Source organism: Orussus abietinus, unplaced genomic scaffold, assembly GCF_000612105.2.
Source record: "Orussus abietinus isolate OABI.00-Male unplaced genomic scaffold, Oabi_2.0 scaffold165, whole genome shotgun sequence".
NCBI lineage: Eukaryota > Metazoa > Arthropoda > Insecta > Hymenoptera > Orussidae > Orussus > Orussus abietinus.
In genome coordinates this window covers 125,355-146,636 of record NW_019394312.1, presented here as the reverse complement: position 1 = coordinate 146,636, position 21,282 = coordinate 125,355, and the positions used below count along the sequence as shown (strand labels likewise).

General features: G+C 46.1%; 1 protein-coding gene across 1 annotated transcript in view; it reads right to left on the bottom strand.

The window, feature by feature from the left end:
* LOC105694410 (dachshund homolog 2) overlaps window positions 1-21,282 on the bottom strand; it is a 150,827-nt gene that overhangs the window by 12,606 nt on the left and 116,939 nt on the right. Inside the window, exon 8 of the mRNA XM_023431732.1 lies at window positions 2,068-2,214. Within this exon, the coding sequence (XP_023287500.1) occupies window positions 2,068-2,214 (147 nt within the window). The remainder of the gene's footprint in view (window positions 1-2,067; window positions 2,215-21,282) is intronic.

Here is a 21,282-nt window from a genome sequence, read left to right as displayed (position 1 = left end):
GATTGCGTAGAATGCAAGTAATGGATAAAATTTCTGGATATTCTCATTGTCAACCGCGAAGCTTGGACTCACCCACACGGTCTGATGTATTCATTTGTTTGCCGATTTGTATGGATTTTAATTGGCGTTTGGAATAGAAGATTTAGGTTTATTGACTTAATGACTGAAACGTCACCTGTAGGAGGTACTTTGAGATGAGTTTTCCCAGCTTGTGCAGTAAATGCTACTGACCGGCGCAGGTTCCTCCGTGCAGCAAAAGCTACTGTACGGAGTATGTACGTTTTACCGTGCAGAGCAGTAAAAGCTTCTAAGCGGCTAGTATAAATTTTATCCTACATTACAGTAAAAGTCACTAGGCGGCCAATGCAGGGGTACTTAGGGCCCTTATGTCTCCCCTTTTTACCGTAGTTGCATAGTAGAACATACGGGGTTTCGGACAAAAGTTGACTGCTTCTTTCTTTCTTTCTTCCTCTTCTTAAGATTTGAGTAATTGGTCCTTGCTCTATAAACGTGTCCGAATTTGAGGACTTAGAAGAAAATCCAAGATTTCGAAGCTACCTGACTCGAAGCATCCAACGTGCCGATGAAACGTAGGACTAGACCTAAAGACCTGGAGATGATACCCTACTGATAAGGATAAAGAATTCCCTGTGAAAGTTGTTTCACTAAATGACTAATGGTAATTTTCATTGAATACAAATTGCGGCATTTGGATGTTCATGCTTCTGGTGACTTTTCGACATTTTTATTTCCAGGTTCCCGTCTCGATTTCCTCCCTGGGGACCCACCCCTGAGCTTAGGTTCCTACCGTTTGATTTGAAATTAATATCGCGACTCTCTGGGGCTGACAGGGTTAATCAGCGGCGAAAATGGCGGCGAGGCGGTGCGCGAAACGTTATATCGGAATAAGAGATTTCACTTAAAGGGTTTCGCGTTTGAGTTTTGGTAGTGACAGGACCTGGGAAGGGGTCGCGCGTCGACGTAGACGGGATCTCCAGGGGTGGAACCGAGTCGAGGTAAGGCCAAGTAAGGCCAAGTAAGGCCAAGTTCGGGGAGGAGGGTCTAAGTCCGGGGTGAGGCGAGCTGCAGCGGCAACGGAGGATAAGTAAGGAATCATATTCTGCCGGGTGTCAGGGTGTTTGCTCTGCTCGGCGAATTAATTAATTTATTCTGAGATCACGACGAGTAGCCCGGGGCTCCACTGGCTCCTTCTCTGTCCCATTCCCCGTCCCGCTCTTTCCCTCTTCCGGGGACTCCAGACCTTTGGTTTACGCGAAAGTGGGAGATAACTTAAAGGAGACTCCTTCCGGGAGGAATTACTTGTTTCCAATAAAGTGTACCCAGTTGGGTGCGGAAGTTTGCGAAAAGATGAGAAATCGATCATCGGACGTTTCGATACCTGGCGGACCTTGAAACCCCATTTATAGACGAGCAATATGTACCCTATGAATCGACTCAGTGACTGTTGTGCAAAGAAGTAAGACTTTTAGTTACATATAATTTTTAACAACGCAAGTTGATTCACGGAAAAGAAAGAATGATTAGGAAAAGTACTGTTGTGCTAATCGTAACCACGTTGTGAAGCAACATACGGGATAATCTATAAGATACTTGTGGTAACACCGCGCTTATCACTGCATTGTTAATATTACCATGCCAAATGGTAATCACGACTTCAACTTTTTAGCACCACGTTGTGGATACGGCAACTATTGGCAAGGGTACATGTACCATTACACGTGATCAGTCTCATCATTTGTGTGGTTCGTATTACGACAATATTTTAGCCATGTCGATGTAATTGCAACCGAGTCATTTTTTGCATTGTTAATAGTACCATACCAAATGGTAATCACGACTTCAACTTTTTAGCACGACGTCGTGGATACGACAACTATTGGCAAGAGTACATTTACCATTCGATGTGATCTTTTGTGTGGTTCGTATTACCACAATATTTTAGCCATGTTGGTGTAATTGCAACTTAGTCATTTTTTTTTCTGTGTTGGTGACTTTTCTGGCGCAAAGTGCAGAGCCCAGGACAGGTGGACAGCGGCCAGCACTTACCCGTGATCGCCCTGACTTGCTCGATGGACGCCCCCGTCGCCTTGAGCGCCTCCTCCAGCTGGGTACGGCTCTTGATCTCGAGATCGAGCTGCTCCTGAAGTTGCTTCCTCGCCTGTCGCTCCCTCCTCAGTCGCTTCTGGCAGGTCACTGGAAAATAACGAGATCGAATCATGTAGCACTTCGCAACAAACGTACTTCTACGCATTTCTCAGCTGTAAGACAAAAACCACGAAAACAACAAAAGATTACAGTTTAGTATCACGCCAACTTGATAACAGGATGACCCAGACGAGAATTGCGCACATAGGTTACGTCTTTGTTCCTCACTCTATATCGAGATTACATAATGGGACCATAACAAATTCTCCCAATAAACGCAAACTAGTGGAATGCACGTTTCATATACATAGATGTAGTGGAAATATACTGCAGGTGTAAAAAATAAACCATAATCACACACGGTAATTTTCTCAATATTGTATATCTGTACGAGCATTGAATTTCTTTGCTACCTTTTTGATGCATTTGTTCCTGGTCAAGATAAAATTTGTGTGTCAACGTTATGCTTTTATGGTAATTGAAAGTACAGTAAACGATCATGAATGATGCCTTTTTATATTTGGACTGTGACATTTGTAAGACGTTTTCGAAATTAATTTTTTCCATGTATTTTATGAATATGCTAAATACGTACTCGCTTATAAATGTTTAGCAATGAATTCACGATACGCAATGGTAATGATAGTTTAATATCCGCAAAATAGACGCACCATTAACGTTCAATTTCGCGTAGCAAGGGCGAAGATTTGAACGTTCAACCCACGTTACACTGTTCCTAAAGTTGAATTGCAATGTAATTGTGTGTAAAGATGCAGAGTTTAGAGACGTGGGCAAAGATTAGTGTAGGAGCGATCAGGAACTGAGATTTAAAAAACTTCCGACGATGAAAAGTCAGTTTGGAAGCCTTTTAATCCTTACAGGACGAACTGGAGGGCTATGAGTTCCCCAAAATTTGGTTTTTTCTATTTTCAATAAATCAACAATATCCAAATACCAAAACCGATATTAAAACTACTGGAAATACTTGAAAGATATCATCCGATTAAAAAACCGCAGCTTCAGACAGGGAATTCCGAAGAAAGTCCAGACTTTTTTTTCTCTCAAAAAGTTGAGAAAATAATACGAGGAATCTAAAGGATAGGTCGCCGTGGACGTGAGTATAACTCAGCTGGTCACTTGGTGGTCGAGGTGTGGACGGGGCCTGATCGGTCCCGTGGAGCGTCATCCACGGGAGGCCGACACCCCGGTGCGGCGTTGATCCTACGGGATGATTTCCGCGGCCCCCTGTGCCGCGGGGGGCCCGGCTCCTATCGCGCCTATCGCACCGATCGTCTTGATCGTCTTGATCGCCCCAATCGCGGGAGGTGGGCTCTAAAGTCGCAGGGGTCCACGTGGGTTGAAAAGCTACCGATATCGTCCGACGCGTGGGTGATACCGGGGCCTGATACGCGGCGGGGCCTCTTCAAAGTGGTTTGTCTCTAACAGAAACAGAACAGAATAAGCGGAATCATGTCAGCCGTCAATCTATTAATTGTTCACATGTATGTCTTTCGGACGCTGTAAAGTCAATTCCAATAAATATTAATGCTTGACATAATTCCGAGTGACTGTATAAACGTTAATAAATATATTGTAAAAATTCCAAAATGGGGTATTCCCATGTTTATATAGAAAAAATTCAGAAAAGGGGAAAAAGTAGAGCCGTCACACGGTACGACTGCCTTAACTCAACCGGAATTTTGGGTACAATCAGGGGGCACGATGATGGAGTTGCAAGTTGGTAATTGATAGTGTGCGATATCGTATCGATATCCCATCGCCGCGGCGTGTTCATCCGGGACCGATTGATCTCGGTTGATAGAGTCGCTAGGAACCGGTGTCTTACAGAATTCATCTGACCTTGCGATGACTATCAGCTGACTGACAGGATCGTGGTACTTGGTCGGTCTACTATCTAATTAGGGATCAACTTGTCCTCGTATTTATTACAGGGACAATTAGAGCCGTACTCACAGTTGGGACTATCGTTAAGGATGGCTTAAGCCCAGTGGATCTGTTTATAGCTGATTGATTCCCAAATTTCGGAATAGCTTCATAGGAGTGGATCAGCTCCCAACAAGGCTAGACCTTCGACGTCAAGGATTATCGTCTCCATGGTATGATAATCGACTTTAATCGATTTCCAGCCGATACCTGGCAGCCTCTCTTAGTTTTAACCAATCGATCCCCGAAGTAACTACCAAACCGCTTAATTGTACTCGGCCAGGACTCCAGGCGCAACCAGAGAGGACCCCATCAACTACCACCATCGTCAACCAAGGACCGATCGATCTCTGCCGAACCATGACCACCACTTGCTAGAATCCTCCCGGAAAACCTGATAGATCGTAAGATCATCGACCCATCTGAGTGTCTACAACTCGGTACATCTAGTCCCGACTAGTAGATACGTTGTCAGGAATCGAGCGGGTCGTCACGCGCGATCGAAGTCGTGTATGTGCCCAACACCCATTCTGCCCATCGATCGGTTTGATTGGTTACCTCCACCATCATCCCCTTCTGGCGGCCCCTTTGAGGCGCCCTCCTTCAGCTTCGCGTTAATTATTTTCCGTCATTGTGAACCCGCCGCGTCCGGCCATTGTGTCTTCTAGGTTTGCTTCGGCATTTTTGTGCGATGGCCTCACGACGCGCCGCCGATTGCTCCTCAAGCTTTGTTCCTTTTTTCGCCCATCGTCCACCTCTTTAGACACGGTCCCCGACCTAGGGCTGATGGACTATCACGTGGTTCCTCAGCAAAAAGTCGAGATTTTCATCAGATACGTCGATAAGACGACGGAAGAGGTCCTCGGAACAATCCTTGCCGTTTGGCAGATTTTGCTGACCCGGGGGAAACGTTTTATCAGTATCGTCGAAGAAGATGACGGACTTTGCTGGAGTATGTTGTTCCGTCGACTGGAAATCTTGCTGGTTATCGTTCTTTTGTTTGGTTTTCTTGGAACATAATGCTTTCTGGGTCTAATTAGGAGTTGTCCAGCTGGGACGAACAACTCCGTTGATCGGTCGGGCTTCGATTATTGGCCAGCGCGAAGAGTATTTTGATTTATGAAATGCTGCGTCAACGTCTCCGTCCTAATGAACGCTAATGAAAGCCTTCTTTATGGTTTTTTGTTCCAGACAACGAATACGCCGCCAAGCGGGTGTCGCGAGCTCTCTAATAAATCAACCGGTGCAAAAATGCCCGTTCAGAAGTGGCGATACTATCACCAGAAATTACTATGTTTAGTGGCGAAGCGGAATTGAGTAAGGGACACGAAGTAATTAACTATTTATAGTTCGAATGATTATCCGGAACGTGGAATGGCGATTCGGGTAATTTCCTGCCGTCGTGTCCTACCTCACGGGGCGCCTGATGTGATAAAGGGGATATTCTTATCTCCACCTTTTCCAATGCTCTAAGTACTGTCACCGTTCGCGACCAACAGTCATCTAACACAGTTCTTCTACCGGTGGTTAGCGAAAAAAATTCCCCGAATCATTTATATTCGTTTTTAATCCAGTTTTAGTCATCGACCGTTCCGATATCTATTTCTCTTATTTTCGCCGGCCCGTCAAAATAAAAAGATTAAAAAATGCTGATCTAGCTTATGCAATACTCTGAATCGACAGGATATTCACACACGTATCATGGGCTTTAATACTGGAAATCCCGTGGAAATCATTAGGAATATAGCTGGACAACGTATCGCGTTAAAACCATTAGAAATTAAGCGACTACGATAGAACTCATTAATCGATCACGCGATAACCCGTAAAAAAATGATTTCCTACTTCAGTCATCACCTGACCGACCGAAATCCGTTTGAGTTTGACCAGAAGCAGTTAAATCCATGATGATCCGCAATGATCCGCGACGATCACCCAGATTAACCTGTGAATTCCTCCAAGTAGAAATTCGCAAACGTAGGTTAAGTCAACACATTAGCGACCGGCAAATTTTTTCCTCTTCAAATACTGAGTACCGGCGAAAATAATGAAATTCTGAAACTGGTTGCCGCAAACTTGTATCGTGTATCGTCATGGACGTGATTCACGTCAGCAGCAATCAGGAATGAATTTAAAATGACGTGAATTTACGTCAGCAGTCGCGAATGTGTTAAGATATGGAATTTAAGTGTTCAATATCTCGATTGGGGAATTATCCTCGATGAGAAGAAAGATCTCTGTCGACATCGCTTAGGCTCCCCCAGGACCGTCCCTCCCGTAACCGCGTTTCCAGTGGACGCCACCCTCGGTCTCTCGCCCCTGCCCCCGGGGGCGGAGGTCTCCCGGCCTTGACATCGCGGAGGTCTCTCTTCGGAGGAGTGCACGCAGCAGTAGCGGCGTGCACGTACGGTTTAAGATTACTTTCCCTGACAGGAGATGGTAGCCGAGGCGTAGGTGCCGCGTCGCCGTGGGCGTCCTCGGGCGGCGTCGGCGTCGCTCAGGGTACCGCTCCCGACCGCCCCCCCAGATCCGCGTGGGCCCGGGGGGTAGAGGGTGGTCGATCGCGTCCTTCGACCCCTCGATCCCGCAGGGTCCGGGTCCTCGTCGAGGGATCGGCTGAGAGCCACTGGCTCGTGATTGATTCCCGGCAGACAAGGCGCAGACAACCCCTTTGTCCCTCCCCTCCGGGTGGCACTCCCTCCCCTCCTCCGCTCTTGGACCGCACTTTTGCTCTCCTCTCTCTCTTCGTCTTTCCTTTCGTGCATACGTAGGTACGCGCATCTTAGCTTGGGGTGTCTCCGTCTACCGCTCTGATCGCGCCTCCTTCCCTCTCCGTCCAGACCGCGTCCTTTCTTGCTCTCCTTCTCCTTGGTTCCCTCTCCGCGTCTTTTTCTCTCCCTCTCCACCCGGGGGATTGGAAGCCACGGCGAGAGGGGCGGCTGCCGGTGGTGGGGCGCAGGGGCGAGCGGGCGGAGGTGGATGCAACCCGCCTGGAGGGGGAGGCGGGGGGCTCGAAGGGGGCCGCGAGCACAACATTATGATGCAAAGATGGCGCGGTGGCGGCACCCTAGAATTAGCCCGAGCACTCGCCATTGGCCGCTCCGCAAACCACTCCTTCGGTAACAACCGACTGCATACGTTGCATACTAAGGATACACGCGAGCCCGCCAAAGAACTGGCCGATCCTCTCCGCCGCTCCTTCCGCGGCTCCGCCGCTTCTTCCGCGGGTCCTGGGCCAGACTCCATGCCCTCGCGAGCTCGACGCCGATCGACGGAAAAACGAGGATTCCTTGGCCCTAAGCCTGGCCAAGGACCTGGGATCGATGTCGACGTTGGGGCTGGTGCAACCTAACTTTCGCCTTGTTCCTGGCTGATTTTTAACCAGTTAGGATACGTTATGGTAGACGGCCCTACTTGGCAACACACTTCATCTAGTGTCCTAAAATCTACGATCTCTGTTTATGAATTAATGTTAGTTAGCTTCAATTCATCTGGTAGAGCATATCGGGCAGGCCAATCGTAGACCGGAGTCCCATGTTCATTTCGCTCCAGGTTGGACTCTGTCTTTCTTGGGATGAGCCGACTATTTGGAAAGCGCTCTGGGTCTTAGGCAGCAACAATTCAAATGTAGGTTCAGGGCCGAGAATATTTTCTTTGTTAATGGCATCGCTCCTAATGTGGGTTTACTAATGTTGGATTATGTCCTGGACGAGACCCCATGGCCTCGCGATCGACGGAAAAACCAGGATTCCATGGCCCTAAGCCTGGCCAAGGACCTGGGATCGATGTCGATGTTGGGGCTGGTGCAACCGAACTTTTGGCTTGTTTCTGGTTGTTTTTAACTAGTAACGATGCGTTATGGTAGACGGCCCTACTTGGTAACACACTTCACCTCACGTCCTAAAAATCTCGGATCACTCGTTATGAAGTAACATTAATTAGTTTCAATTTATCTGGTAGAGCATATCGTCGGGTCTTAGGCAGCGATGATTTAAACGCAGATTTCGGTCCGAGAATATTTTCTTTGTTGATGGCATCGCTCCTAATCTAGGTTTACTGGATTAGGATTTTCAACTCCCGGTTTGTGTACAATATCTGAATATCTGGACTCACGCCGTCGGAAACGTAACATCGGACAGAATATGACGGACTTATCGGAACTTTTAGATATGGAGGATCGGTTATTGGCGTTTTTAATATACTAGCTGGGAGAAAACCATACACCTCTTGTGGAGGTGTACCTGGTTCCTTGTTCGGTTACGTGACGTCTGGAGAGCGTTGGTGCCCGGTATTTGTCCAGGAAGGCTGTTAACTTTAACGTGAAATCGATTGGACTCGAATTGATAGTGGATAACGTTGTACACGTGACAAAAGTTCGGTATCATAGTCGACCATGTCACGAGTCAACTCCGATCAGCAGGAGTTTGTCTTGTTGGGACCCTATAAGACCTCGTACATGGAGGTACATGTACCCTTGCTCGATCAGCCCGTTGCTGGTCACGCTGTTGAGGTACGGGTGTTGTTTTCAGGTACATCTCGTGTACAAAATGCCAAAACAAGATCCCCGGCAGTGCGACAAGCCCCCTAAAAATGGAGACTTGAGAAGATCTCTACGGCGAATCCCCAGGTAAGCCGGATAGTGTTGTGTATCGCGTAAAATCCTTTTATTTTTGTCACCTGTGCCCTTGCAATTTGTTTAGAAAGTATCTACTGCCGTATTTGAGCCTCTACGATATATGCAATACCATTTCGATTGTTATACTGCGTAAAATCCCGATTTTTTCCTAAGTTCATCCTTAGACTTGGGATAGAACGTCCAATACCCCCAAATGGTCTCGTTGATGGTGACTGAACGCGACTTGGGATACATATTCATTGCGTTGGGTTGGGCCCCAATGTTTCAGAGTTCCCTTCGTGCAGAAAACAAAATGTAGGGCCCTTCGCCTGTCCATTTTGGAAACGGTTCTTTTCGGTCAGCTCCGGAACGCGACGGTAAGAACGAAGGGGAACGGCGTCTGGACTCGGGCTCGCCGATTGGTCGCTCTTAGCGGGATCATTTTCTCGGTTATTAAGTATTTTTCGGAGTCGAGTAAACCTTGGATTGGACAAGTGGACTGGGAGGAGCATAAGTCGGTAATCGGAGCTCTTTTCGAGTGGTTTGGCTGCTCGAGGGCGAGCTCCGAAGAAAGCCCCGAAACGCCCGACGGAATCGGCAGAGGCTGGGGCTTAATTCCCCCGTAAAAGTAATACCGTCATTCGGGACTGACGAGACGCGTTTTTCTGCATTCGATGACGAAGCTGCTGTCTTGGACTACAAGGTGTTCCTCTGTTACCGATATCTTCGCAACTAGTTTAACCTACAGCGGTCGATATCGCATCCTCTACTCTTGATCGACTCGAGTTCATCGATAATTTTAGTGCTGATGAACTCTTCTACATTTTGTCCTAGGACACGTTTAAACAAAGGATATCCCTTTTTCATTTCTTCTGCACGTAATCATGAAAACTGGAATAGAGATGGAAGTGCCACGGAAGTTTCTCATGGTGCAGGATTTCCATTTGGGGCGCATTTTCATGCATTACGTTCGTCTTGGTTGAGTCAAAGACTCGCTGAAGATGGTAGAAGACCAGTTTACGGTGAGACTTTCTCCGCAATTACGAGGACCGACGCAAGGGCGAGGTCGGTAAGACCTCAGGATGAAATTTAATGCCAAGGATGATTTGCAGGCCGAGGGCGAATGCGATCTGTTGGCGGGAGCAACAAAGCATATCTCGTATCGGCGATGATAGTAGGTGTTCGTTGTCTTCGCCTTTGGCATTCCCATCCTCCTGAAGTCGCAATGGCGACTTCAAGACTGCCAAGGCTCGGCTTACGGGCACTTTCGTTGCGAGTTGCGGGGAGGATGGCCTCCAAAACGGCAAATTGCGCGCAACATGGGAGCAACATCGAGGAGACTTTGCATACGACCACCATCTTGGCGTTTATGCCCCCTGTATTCACAGAACATGTGACGCACGGGAGAACTGTGTTTTATGGGAAGTAGTACTCGCGATAATAAGAGCACCAGCACGCGAAGAGCGGGTCCATTAGGCAATACGGTCACGAGAGTTGGAACGAGACTATTTTAGTAGCCGCGTTCTCCAGGAGCTGGTCGTGGTACCGGGACAATTAGAACAATTCGAGCCCCCGATATGGAATACGTCGGTGGTTTCGAAGTTCGTGGGCTGATGCCAAAGTAGGATAGAAATAGTCAACCATCAGCTCCGGATTGCTTGGAAGCGAAGTAACGCTTCTGAAGATCATCAGAGCCAGGAATGAAGAATGAAAATGTTCAGGTTACCTCTAAACGACTTCTACATGTTCGAAAGAAACTCTCTATTAGACCAATGTGAGGAGTGAAGAAGCGCAGCGTTTAGTCGCCACCATGTCTCTTGACGGATCAACTTTACGCTGATGGGACCTTCTAGAGACGTGAGATCCAAACTCGAATTTAGGGTGCAAATATGATCGTTGGGTGATTAAACCCTTGAAAATCCATTACACGATCTTCAAGCCTTCCAATAGGAAACTGCAGATGATAAATCGAAGTTGTGCCTATGTCCTGGTTGCACAAGAAGAACCAAACCGATTGCACCCAGGCGTCTGTGCCATGATAGCGGATCCCAGATCCCAGATCCCATACGTCGCTGCCGCTATCTCGCCCGTTATCAAATCCCTCAATCCACATCCATATAAGCGTGGTCCGCGACAAAAGAGCGGATCTTCGGTCCTGAAATCGGATTCCAGTCCAGGCCAGTCGCCGCGATACCGAAAGAGCCGACTTAGGGTTTGGCCTCCGGCATTCGGATCGCACATATAGGTCGGATAGGTCCGATCTCGATCGCGATCGGGCGGACACGCGTGCGCTTGAGCACGGGCACGCGGAGGCCGAGAGCGGCAGAGGGTGGTCCATTAGATAATGCGGTCAACGGAGAGAGAAGCGGCCTCTCATCGGGCACGTCAAAATACATCAGCTACCGCTGTGCGTTCGCTCGGAAAGCCTCCGCTCTCGCCGCTCGCCATTCGCCGCTTCGACGGACTACCCACGTCGCCGGTCGAGTAATCGTCGGCACACGAGAGTCTCCGGGACTTAAACCGCGAGTTCTCTCCCCTTTTGGCCCGCCGACACGGACGTCCTCGTCCTGGAGGCGCAGTCGGACCGCAGGAGAGGATTCGCGCCAAGGACGCGGCCGGGTCGTGCCTTTCGCGAAACGGCCGCGGTTCTTGCTCTTTTGGAACCTTTTTTCGCGTGTTCTCGAGTTTCGTTCTCGATTCTGAGTGGCGCTTTTCTACGGATGAGTTAGGTGCCTTTGCATTGAAGGTGGTGAAAGTGGCACCCGAGGAGTCAGTCGTTCATGACATTTTTCTTCTCTTTTAATTCTCTTTGCTCTTTTAGAATTTTAAAAGGAACTTCTTTACCGATAGGAATGTGTTCGGTGTCTTTGCATTTAAGGGGGATGAAAGTGGCACCCGGGGAGTCAGTCGTTCATGAAATTTTTCTTCTCTTTTAATTTTCTTTGTCTTTTTAGAATAGGCAGTCAGTCGTTCATGAAATTTTCCTTCTCTTTCAATTTTCTTTGCGTTTTTAGAATTTTAAACGGAACTTTTCTATCGATACGAATGTGTTCGGTGTCTTTGCATTTAAGGGGGGACGAAAGTGGCACCCGAGGAGTCAGTTGTTCATGAAATTTTTCTTCTCTTTTAATTTTCTTTGTCTTTTTAGAATAGGCAGTCAGTCGTTCATGAAATTTTTGTTCTGTTTCAATTTTCTTTGCGCTTTTAGAATTACAAACGGAACTTTTCTATCGATACGAATGTGTTCGGTGCCTTTGCATTTAACGGGGGATGAAAGTGGCACCCGGGGAGTCAGTCGTTCATGAAATTTGTCTTATCTTTCAATTTTTCTTGCTCTTTTGGAATTTTATACGCGTGTTCTAGAGTTTCATTCTCGATTCCGAGTGGCGCTTTTCTACGGCTGATTTCGGTGCCGTTGCATTTAACTTTTTCATTTTTATATTTTTATTTGTATGTTACCTTAAGGGGGAGGGAAAGTGCCATCAGTGGAGTCAGTCGTTCATGAAATTTTTCTTCAAATTAGGTGCAGCGAATCGTTTCAAAATTTTCAATGTCAATTTGGAGGCTATAACGAATCTGACACCTATGAGATTTCAGTTTTTATGAGAAATTTTGTAAGTATCTGTGAACAAATTTGAAGACAATGAAATTTCATGGATCTAAGGCCCTTGCTTATAACCTTCGAATTCACGTTGTAAAGCGTGAAACGGATTCGGAACTTGAACTAGGATCTCTAGATCTAAATTTGTTGCGCTGAACAGTTTTTCCTGCGATTTTGGGATGTCGAAGTAGCACCTCGGCGGTACTTATTATGACCAATGACTAAAGTTAAGTATCTACATAACAGGTAAATAAATGCCCATGTAAAATTGCCACCGAAATTATTTGTGCACATAATAGATTTTAGGAAGGTTGAAGAATGAGATTCTAGACACGTAAACGGTGTCTCTAGATTTGTGCTGATGATGGATTCTGGAAGCAACTTGGAGTGATGGTCGAAAGGATTCTTGCCTAGAATCTTGCGTTTTGCGTCTTTCAGGTAATACTGGCCTTTACGAGAATGACAAAAAATATGAATTAGTATTGACACCAGCTATTTTATCCGTGTAAAAAGCTGATCCTAGTCGGATAGATGGAATACCGTGCAGAAAGAATGATGATTCCGATTTCTCGTACTCAGCTCGAATGGATATTCTGAGTAAACATTTGCATAAACGTCGAGACGTGGTTGTTGCCTTTTAATTAATGAAATGCCATTAGTTTCAAAACGAAGGAGGGGGAGAGATTTATACAGGTGAAAGGTTTGTATTTATGCATAATTAGGAGGCATTTGCGTTGCAACGTGACGAGCGATGACACGACGCGGTCGGGTAAATGCGCGTTCTTGTAGAGGATGATAACACTATCAGTACGCAGAATAACATCCCAGTTTCAGGCTGTACTCGTTAGAACGGTCCAAGGATGTCGTAGCTGAAGGTACACCACGTCATGATCCAAGGCTGAACACTTTGTGGTCCTTAGGACCATGCATAGAACGTTCATGAAACGGATATTACATCTTCGCGGGATGTTCCGTGTCCTGTACTTAGATGTACCTCAGGTCATGACCTGACTTAAACCTGGGGGACCCAGTTTCAAACACCTGTCTAATATGAAATTCGGTTTTCTGCACTGTGCAGTTGTTCTTAAGTTCTCTGTTTGCCATGCACAAAGAAAATGATTGGTCTGAAAATGGATGGAATTAGTAATTTCAAATTTTCTACATTTCTGCATTTTTCTCTTTGGTTAATTCTTTAGCCTAGATTCTCAGATACTAAAGATTCAAGTAGTTGCTTTTAAGGAAGTGAAGGATTAAGGTCTGACGAAGTAGCTCTCTATATCAAATGAACGTTTCAGGAACGAGGCGCGATGAGCAGCGAATTCGAGGGCAATATGAAACTTAATGAAGTTTCAGCAATTTTTATTGTTGGTGTATCATGTACTTCCCAGACTCGACCGCATTTTTTTCTTCGCTATCTTAATCAACGATATATTCGCCATCATAATCAATCTCATTAAGTCATTTCCCGGTCAATGAGCGAATGTCTTTCTTCCAAAAATTTCGCGATAGATGAAATTAACGAAAACCAAACCTGGTAGGAACCTCTATTTGTAGGCCTTAAATAGGTTTTGAGACAATTTAACGAAGGATACCCGAGTCGAAATTTTGATCCTACTTAAGACCTCCAATTGTTAAAAGAATAAGGATCCGAGGAGATCATACTTGGGTTACGCAGGATTATAGGAGAGCTAAAATTTCTACTCAGGGTCTAAACAATTCAGGCTCTAATCTAGACTTTAAAATTGGTAGATGTTTCCATTGCTTCTAATTTTAGGCCTAAAGTAGGACTTAATTCGTACCGAGTAGATCGTACAAGGTTGAAGGTAGGACATGAAGAATACAACCAAACCACCCAAAAGAGGCGTTAGGTTATGAAGGTACAAAGTAGACCTAAAATTGAAATATTGAGCCAAATAAAAAAATTTGGATTACATTTTTCCTTTATCAGTTCCTAACATCTCACGATCCGTTCACACCGGTGGAAGATCGCATATCTGTCATCTGATCATTTTGGTTCCGGAGAGCAGAAAAAACGGCGCACGAGAAAAATTTTCAACTAAACAGCCAACCCAAAAGGTTTGGATATCTTTCCCTTTCCAGTTTCTAAAATCTCACGATCCGTTCACATCGATGGAAGATCGCACATGGGTCGTATGATCATTTTGGTTCCGGAGAGCAGCAAAAACGGCGCACGAGGAAAATTGTCAACTCGAGCCAACCCAAAAGGTTTGGATATCTTTCCCTTTCCAGTTTCTAAAATCTCACGATCCGTTCACATCGATGGAAGATCGCACATCGGTCGTCTGGTAGTTTCGGTCCCGGAGAGTAGCCAGAGCGGCGCACGAGGGTAGCTTGGCAAAGGTCGGATCTAATGACGCCCCAGCAAACTAATATCAAGCCCGGCCAGCCGATAGGAGTCGTCCCAGTCCTCTTCAAGGCGGTGCTCCGAGGCCAGATAGCGAGCAAGAGGAAGACGGAGCATCGAGAGCCGCGAGAGGGCGAAGCAGCCCGCGCCGAGACCAGCAATATGATTTACATTTTGCGGGTATATTGACCATTCCCGCCACCTGCAGCAGGCGCTTCGACTTGGCGGCCGCGGGCCATGCCAAGAATGACCGGGTTCTTCGGGAAAATTAATATATATATGGGGCCGCGGCCTCCAAAGAGAGATCTCAGGCCAGGCTGGATCCGCGAGATCTATCCGAGGTCTACGATCTGGCCTCCCTGTCGGATCCCTTCCTTCCTTTCCTTTTTCCACGTGGCCCTGTCATGTAAATTCGTCGGAAACGCGGATCCGCTCTGGTCAGTGCCGGAGCAGGTTGGTCGGACCCCTTAGGGGGTCCTGGTCTTCCAGGATCGGGAGATCCCCGAGGCTTCCAGGAGATCCTGAGACACCTCGTTCGCCACCTCCTTCGCCGGCCCCACCGCGGGTAAACGTGGGTAACACTTTGTCAAATAACACCCCGCGGAAAGGGTTGAAAGGAGGCTCGAGGGTTCTTAGGCACCCGCTGGACGGGCACGCCGGCCCGGCGGTCGGCATCTGTGCTCTACGGCCCGATATCCATACAAAGCTGTCTGCTGAATAATATTACACTTAACCCCGTACCACTCGGATGATTATAGTTGGAGCGACGTCGATAGTAGTTAGAGCGTGCATCCTGTGAATGCTAATTCGGACGGCGTCGGAGCCGACTGTCGGCGATCGGTCTTAGATGGAAAGCAGGGACCAGGTCGGAAGGAGTGCTCGTGGCCGCCGATCGCGAACTGTCGGAAGTATGCCCACCGGACACCCGATTTCCCTCCGAGAGTATGTGCATCTTGATGCAGATCGGGCCATGGATTTAGGTCGTTCCAGGAAACCGGCGAACTGGATCAGCGGTTGAATTAGTCCTCCCAGAAAAATGGTGTTTCGCTCTAAGTCCTGCGTTTGATCTGCTAGGATTTGGGCAGCACACCCTTGAACCTTGGTTCTACTAAGGTAGCATAATAAGGAATTAGGTTATTAGTTGGATTTGACTTGCACTAGGGAACTGGTACTTGGTCCTGGCTTTAATTTCAAGAGACTTGGATGCGATACGCTTGAACCGAGGTACATGAACAGCTTACTAGATTATTTTTCAAGCTTGGGGATCAATCCCTGGATACTACTTCCAGGACATCGATACCACACAGTGAGTCCTTGATAGGATTGGATGCGATTCACTTGAACCAAGGTACCTTAACAACGATCTAGATTATTTGGAAACAGGAACTGGGCCCCAAGTCCTGAATTTCAACTTAGGTTTTGGCTAACTCCCGAGTCGAGATATATTAATAATTACTTAAATTACTTGCTGCATTGAATTAGCAATGAAATAGATTCCTCCCAGGTTTACGAGGTCTCTTCCTAGAGTTAATGCCCGGGAAAAATGTTCACGATTGAGATGTTTCCCTTTCCTTTCCTTGAGCCCATTTAATTTCGGCTCTCTAGGGGAAACTTTCGGAGTCTTTTCGCGGACGGATGCGTGACTTGGGTTGACTTTCATCCGAGATGGAAACGCGCTGGACGAGAAGGATGGCCAAGGGCCAGAAGGGGACATACGTTCGAATATCAATTTCCTCCTCGACGACAAGTTTCGACCACCGAGCCATATGGAAATGGGGATCGGTCATCGGAATCCAGTTTGCGAGTGGAAACACCCCGCGAGGGTCAGCCCCGCGAGGTCCTTCGCTCCCTGTCGGGGTCCGCACCCTCGAGCTTTCGGTATAAACTCAAAAGCTTCTCGATTTTACATATTATTCTTACATCTATCTCGCGCGTCACTCGCCATCCGAGGGCGACCCGAAGGGGACGAAGCGGGCCAATTCCGGCCCTCCTTCGACCGAGAAATCGACAATTTCGAGTGGTTTAAACGCATTATCCCCTCCGTAAAAAATTGTCCCGAGGCACCTCTGCCTTCCCGCTTCCTTTGACTTCCTTTGTGGTCGAGCTAATCATTATCAGTGAACGAAAAAAAAAAGAAAAAAAAATATCTGACGAAGCGTTCTCCAAGAGTAGCGGGGCTACGTATGCCGCCATCTTGGATTCAGCGTTCTCACCGCCTGGTTTTGTCATTCTCGCTAGAAAACGTTCTAAATTACTATCTAGTTATACTTCAGTGTATACCTCGACGTGCTCTCCGTCATTATTCCGTTTTCCTTCTGTGCATTCTTCCAAGAAGTTTCCACAGGGGCAATGCCAGCAAGTATGCAAAGCGCACGGCAAACCCGCGGCCATCTTGCTTTTCGCGAGGTTCCCATCGACGTTCTCCAAGGTTCTACCGAGAATTTCCCGGTTCATTACCCAATTCATGTATGCCGGAATACGCCCTTTCTATTCCTCTCCCCTTTCCGGGCCGAATTCGCCGCAGATCGGAATTTTGGGCCCGGAATGGCGGATGTTGGACATGGAACTCATTTTCGCGCACATGAGTCAGCTCCGGGAGCAGGCCAGCAGTGATAGGCGGTTGAGTTACCTTGAGTAAGGTAATACGAAAACATTTACCTCCGGTGGAGGTGACCATGGGTCATTTGAGAGCACCGGATCCGGTTACTCCTCTTTCTCTCTCCCTTCCTTTCTTTCTCTTGCGCCGGGAATTGCGAGACGCAAAATACCGACGACTTAGAGCGTTTCCGAAACGTTCTTGCCGTGTTCATACCTTGATAAAAAAGTATGGAAATTTACATACATTTTCACATAGCCTCATAAGAAGGTTTACAAAGAAAAGCGTAAAATGGAAGAATTACAAATTAGAAAATGTATAAGTACTCGTAGCACTTTTACTTGAATTAGATGTAATATTACGCTATAGTGTTCTTTAACTTAGATGCCGAATGTGATATTACGGAGACAATGTAATTTTACGGCAATTTATTGTGGCAAGGAAATAACCAATGATTGAGTACATAAATTTACACGGGCATTTTTATCAGTATATGAACGAATCGTTAGTTATCAGAATGTATTTAGACGTAGCGAAATATTGTTTAGAGAAATACAAAATTACCTAAATCGTCTTGATTAACGGAAACCTAACGCTATTTGGGTTGATCAATTTTTAAGTGACTTCTTATGTCATGATAGTATTAACAAGTTTGCAGGCTAAAAAAGGGGAAACGTATAGAAAAGTGAAACGTTTATTTATTTTCACTTTTATGTGTATTATCATACTCAAAATAACTAGTGGCTACTAACTAGGCATTTCGTGAAATGCTAATTAATAATATGTCTAACGTAGAAGTTTCGTTTATATCGCGATTATTTTTTTATGTCGCGTGTCAAGTATTTTTCTGAACAGTTTAAGTATTTTGTTATATTTTGCGGTTTTTGGTGATGTTCGGTCCTTTTAGGCTCAAGGTGACGATTTATTGTTGTACGTATTGTTCACGAATCGCTTTTTAAAAATGGCGGGTTCCAAAAGGGTTAACGTCGAGTTCAGTTCTTTCTTATCTTTAAATTATTTAGTTATCGCAAAATTATTCAGTGCTTTTATACGTGCCTTTTTTTATTATTCCAGTCGTGGTGAACCGAGTAACGATTTACTAGGATACGGTGCACCGTAGGAGAAACATCCCCAAGAGTAAAAGCGTGTCGCTGTTTTTTTGCAACGCGCCATGTTCTTTTCGGTGGGCTCGAAATGATTGATAACCGCCATTTAACGAGTGGCACTTCGGTTAAGTCAAGAGCTGAAGAAAACTAGCCTTTTCAATTAGCATTGCGACAGCGCGAATCGATGCCGTGGAAAATGCGCGCGTTCGCGTCCAACGACTACGACGTCGTATCCACTTTGAATAATGTCTTTTTAACAATAAAATAATAAGTTCGCAATAACTTTACGTACTTTTGATAGGCTATAGGACGTTCATTTCGACGTAGCATGTGAGATCAATCATCCTGTATTAACGGGAATAAGGTCAAGTGCAGAAAAAGAAAATCATTTTCGCGTGTGAACTTAGATATGAATAAAATTGAACTGTCCAACACGCTTGTCAGCGATTTGAAAATAAGTCCATATACACAAACGTTTCACTTCGTTTACGTGGTACTTGGAAATGATCATCCGCTTTTAAAATTATCGCCCACTTATTTACCTGGATTTTAATTAAAAACGATCTAACCTATTTTAATTAAGCTTTCGCATAATTTCTAAAGGATATTCCCGGACATGATCTGCACATTGTTTCATTTTGATACATCGAACGGTTCCGAAGTCATGAAATAATTTCCGCCGGCGATGCACGGTGAATATTTTGGAACATTTTGAATTCCGACCGTTACTCCCGACATTTGAAATGATTCCAGTCGCGCGTGCTCAGTCCGCGTCGGTGCGTCGTAGCGAACGGACGTGTCCCGGAGCGTTTATACTTTCTTACGGTAAAATGGAGTAATTTGATAAAGTATCTTCAATATATGAGCAGTAAAGTGTAAGTACTGTGTAAATAAAATTAAAACACGGAATTCTTCCAGATCGACGCACGGCCATACGTTCGCATCCCGAGTCTTATCTCTCGTGGGACCCGTTATCAAGGAAATACAGCGACAGTCATGGAGAATGTTAATTTATTTTTTACGGCAAAATAACAGAATTTGATAAAGTATCCTCAGTATATGAGCGGTAACGTGCAAGTAGTGTATGAATGAAATTAAAACACAGAATTCTTCCAGATCGACGCACGCCATACGTTCGCATCCCGAGTCTTATCTCTCGTGGGACCCTTTATCAAGGAAACGCAGCGACAGTTTTGGAGAACGTGTCTGAGCGTGACGCGCGTGTTTTATTGCCCGAAAACCGACAGATATCAGGATTATGTGTCGGGTCTCTGTTCCGGCGAGGGTGAAGCCTCGATCAGGACCGAGGGGTGAAATGGACCAATCCTCCCCACCATGCAAACATAATAAAGTCGAATGCCTTTTTATTGGCCTCCTTTTTCATTTAATAATTCGGTAGCACAGCCTTCCACATCCTCCTTTGGATTATTTAACCATTAGTCTAAGGAAGCCACTCATGTAAGAAACACCTCATCCATGTATGAGAGATTCGACTCACGAGACTCCTAGAATTTCTCCGGAAATAATTGTAAATATTACATATCAGCGTTAGTACTAGTACTAGTAACAAGTATTACTAATCCATGTTATACGTACAAGTACACGCAGCATTGTTATTATTCGGTACCAAGGATGGACGTATTTTCTTCTACGCGACCAAGGGAAGTAAAGGAATTAAACCGAATGCATATATGCAAGAGATGCCCCACCCCAGACGAGGCAGCACTCCATTGTCAAGACCCAAAGAGGCCCTTAATAAAAAAACTTTCCGCCCAAAAGCCGAAAAACCTAAGCGCGACCCCTGCTATCAATAATTGCAGTAATTTCCGAGTAAATAATTGTACAATTTACAGTCCGACCTGGCGGTCATTTTCATACATAAAAGTGTATCGGCGAGTCCGAGGGGCCCGATCGTCGGGCCCGGCCGGCCCCTCGGCTGGGCCTTATCCTGGCAAAAAGGGGACAGCCGAGCGGCCCCACCCTGGCCTGGCTCGGCTTTTAGTTTAGAGGAGCATTTTTTATCCTCTTTCCGAGAAAAAAATAGCGCAGGAGGGCGTAAGGGGACCCGATCGGGGCTCTGGGCCCGATCGTTTCGCTTGCCCTCGGAGGGCTTTATTCGACGCTCGGTGCTTCGTGCGCCTCTCTCGTTGGTGCCCCTAAAAAGGATAACCCGGCATTAGAAGGGGCCCTCCTTTTATTTTATCGGTCTGCCCGCGATTACGGCGATAACCATCTAGCTGGTGTTTTTCGGACTCTGCACTTCCACCACCGACACACCGAGGACCCACCCAAACCTCCGACTCGCCGCGCCGCCATTATCACCCCGGCCACGCTCGATAGCAAACACTCGTTCGTTTTATTCTCCACCCCTCGTCCCTTGACGCGACAAGGATACCGTTTCCGTTACAGCCAATAAACGTTATGGTCCGAGGATCGCGGCCCAAATTGATGTTTTACGCTCGACTTTGAATGGGCCTCCACCTTCGGCCGACGCAGAATTTTCATGGATTTCGCGAATTATGACTATTACATATATTATTCCTTATTAGAGGAAGGAGCTTGAGGCTTCAGGTATTACCAAATGAATATCAATCGCAATAACACCGTCGGGGTAAAAAAACATCCCGTGCCAAATACATTCAATTGGTAAGCATATTTTTCTAAGTCATACCCATACAGGGGCGATTAATCGTACAAAAGCAATGAGATCAGATATTTGTGCCATCGGGTGTTACATGCAAAACACATATAATATGTTACATTTAAAACAAGGTATATTTGAAAAATGAAAAAAGGAAATATTTACCGAGCCTCGTCGATTATCCCTTTTGAACATTTAAGCGATCGTTCTGAATTCCAGATTTCGGAGAGTATAGATATTATTACGGG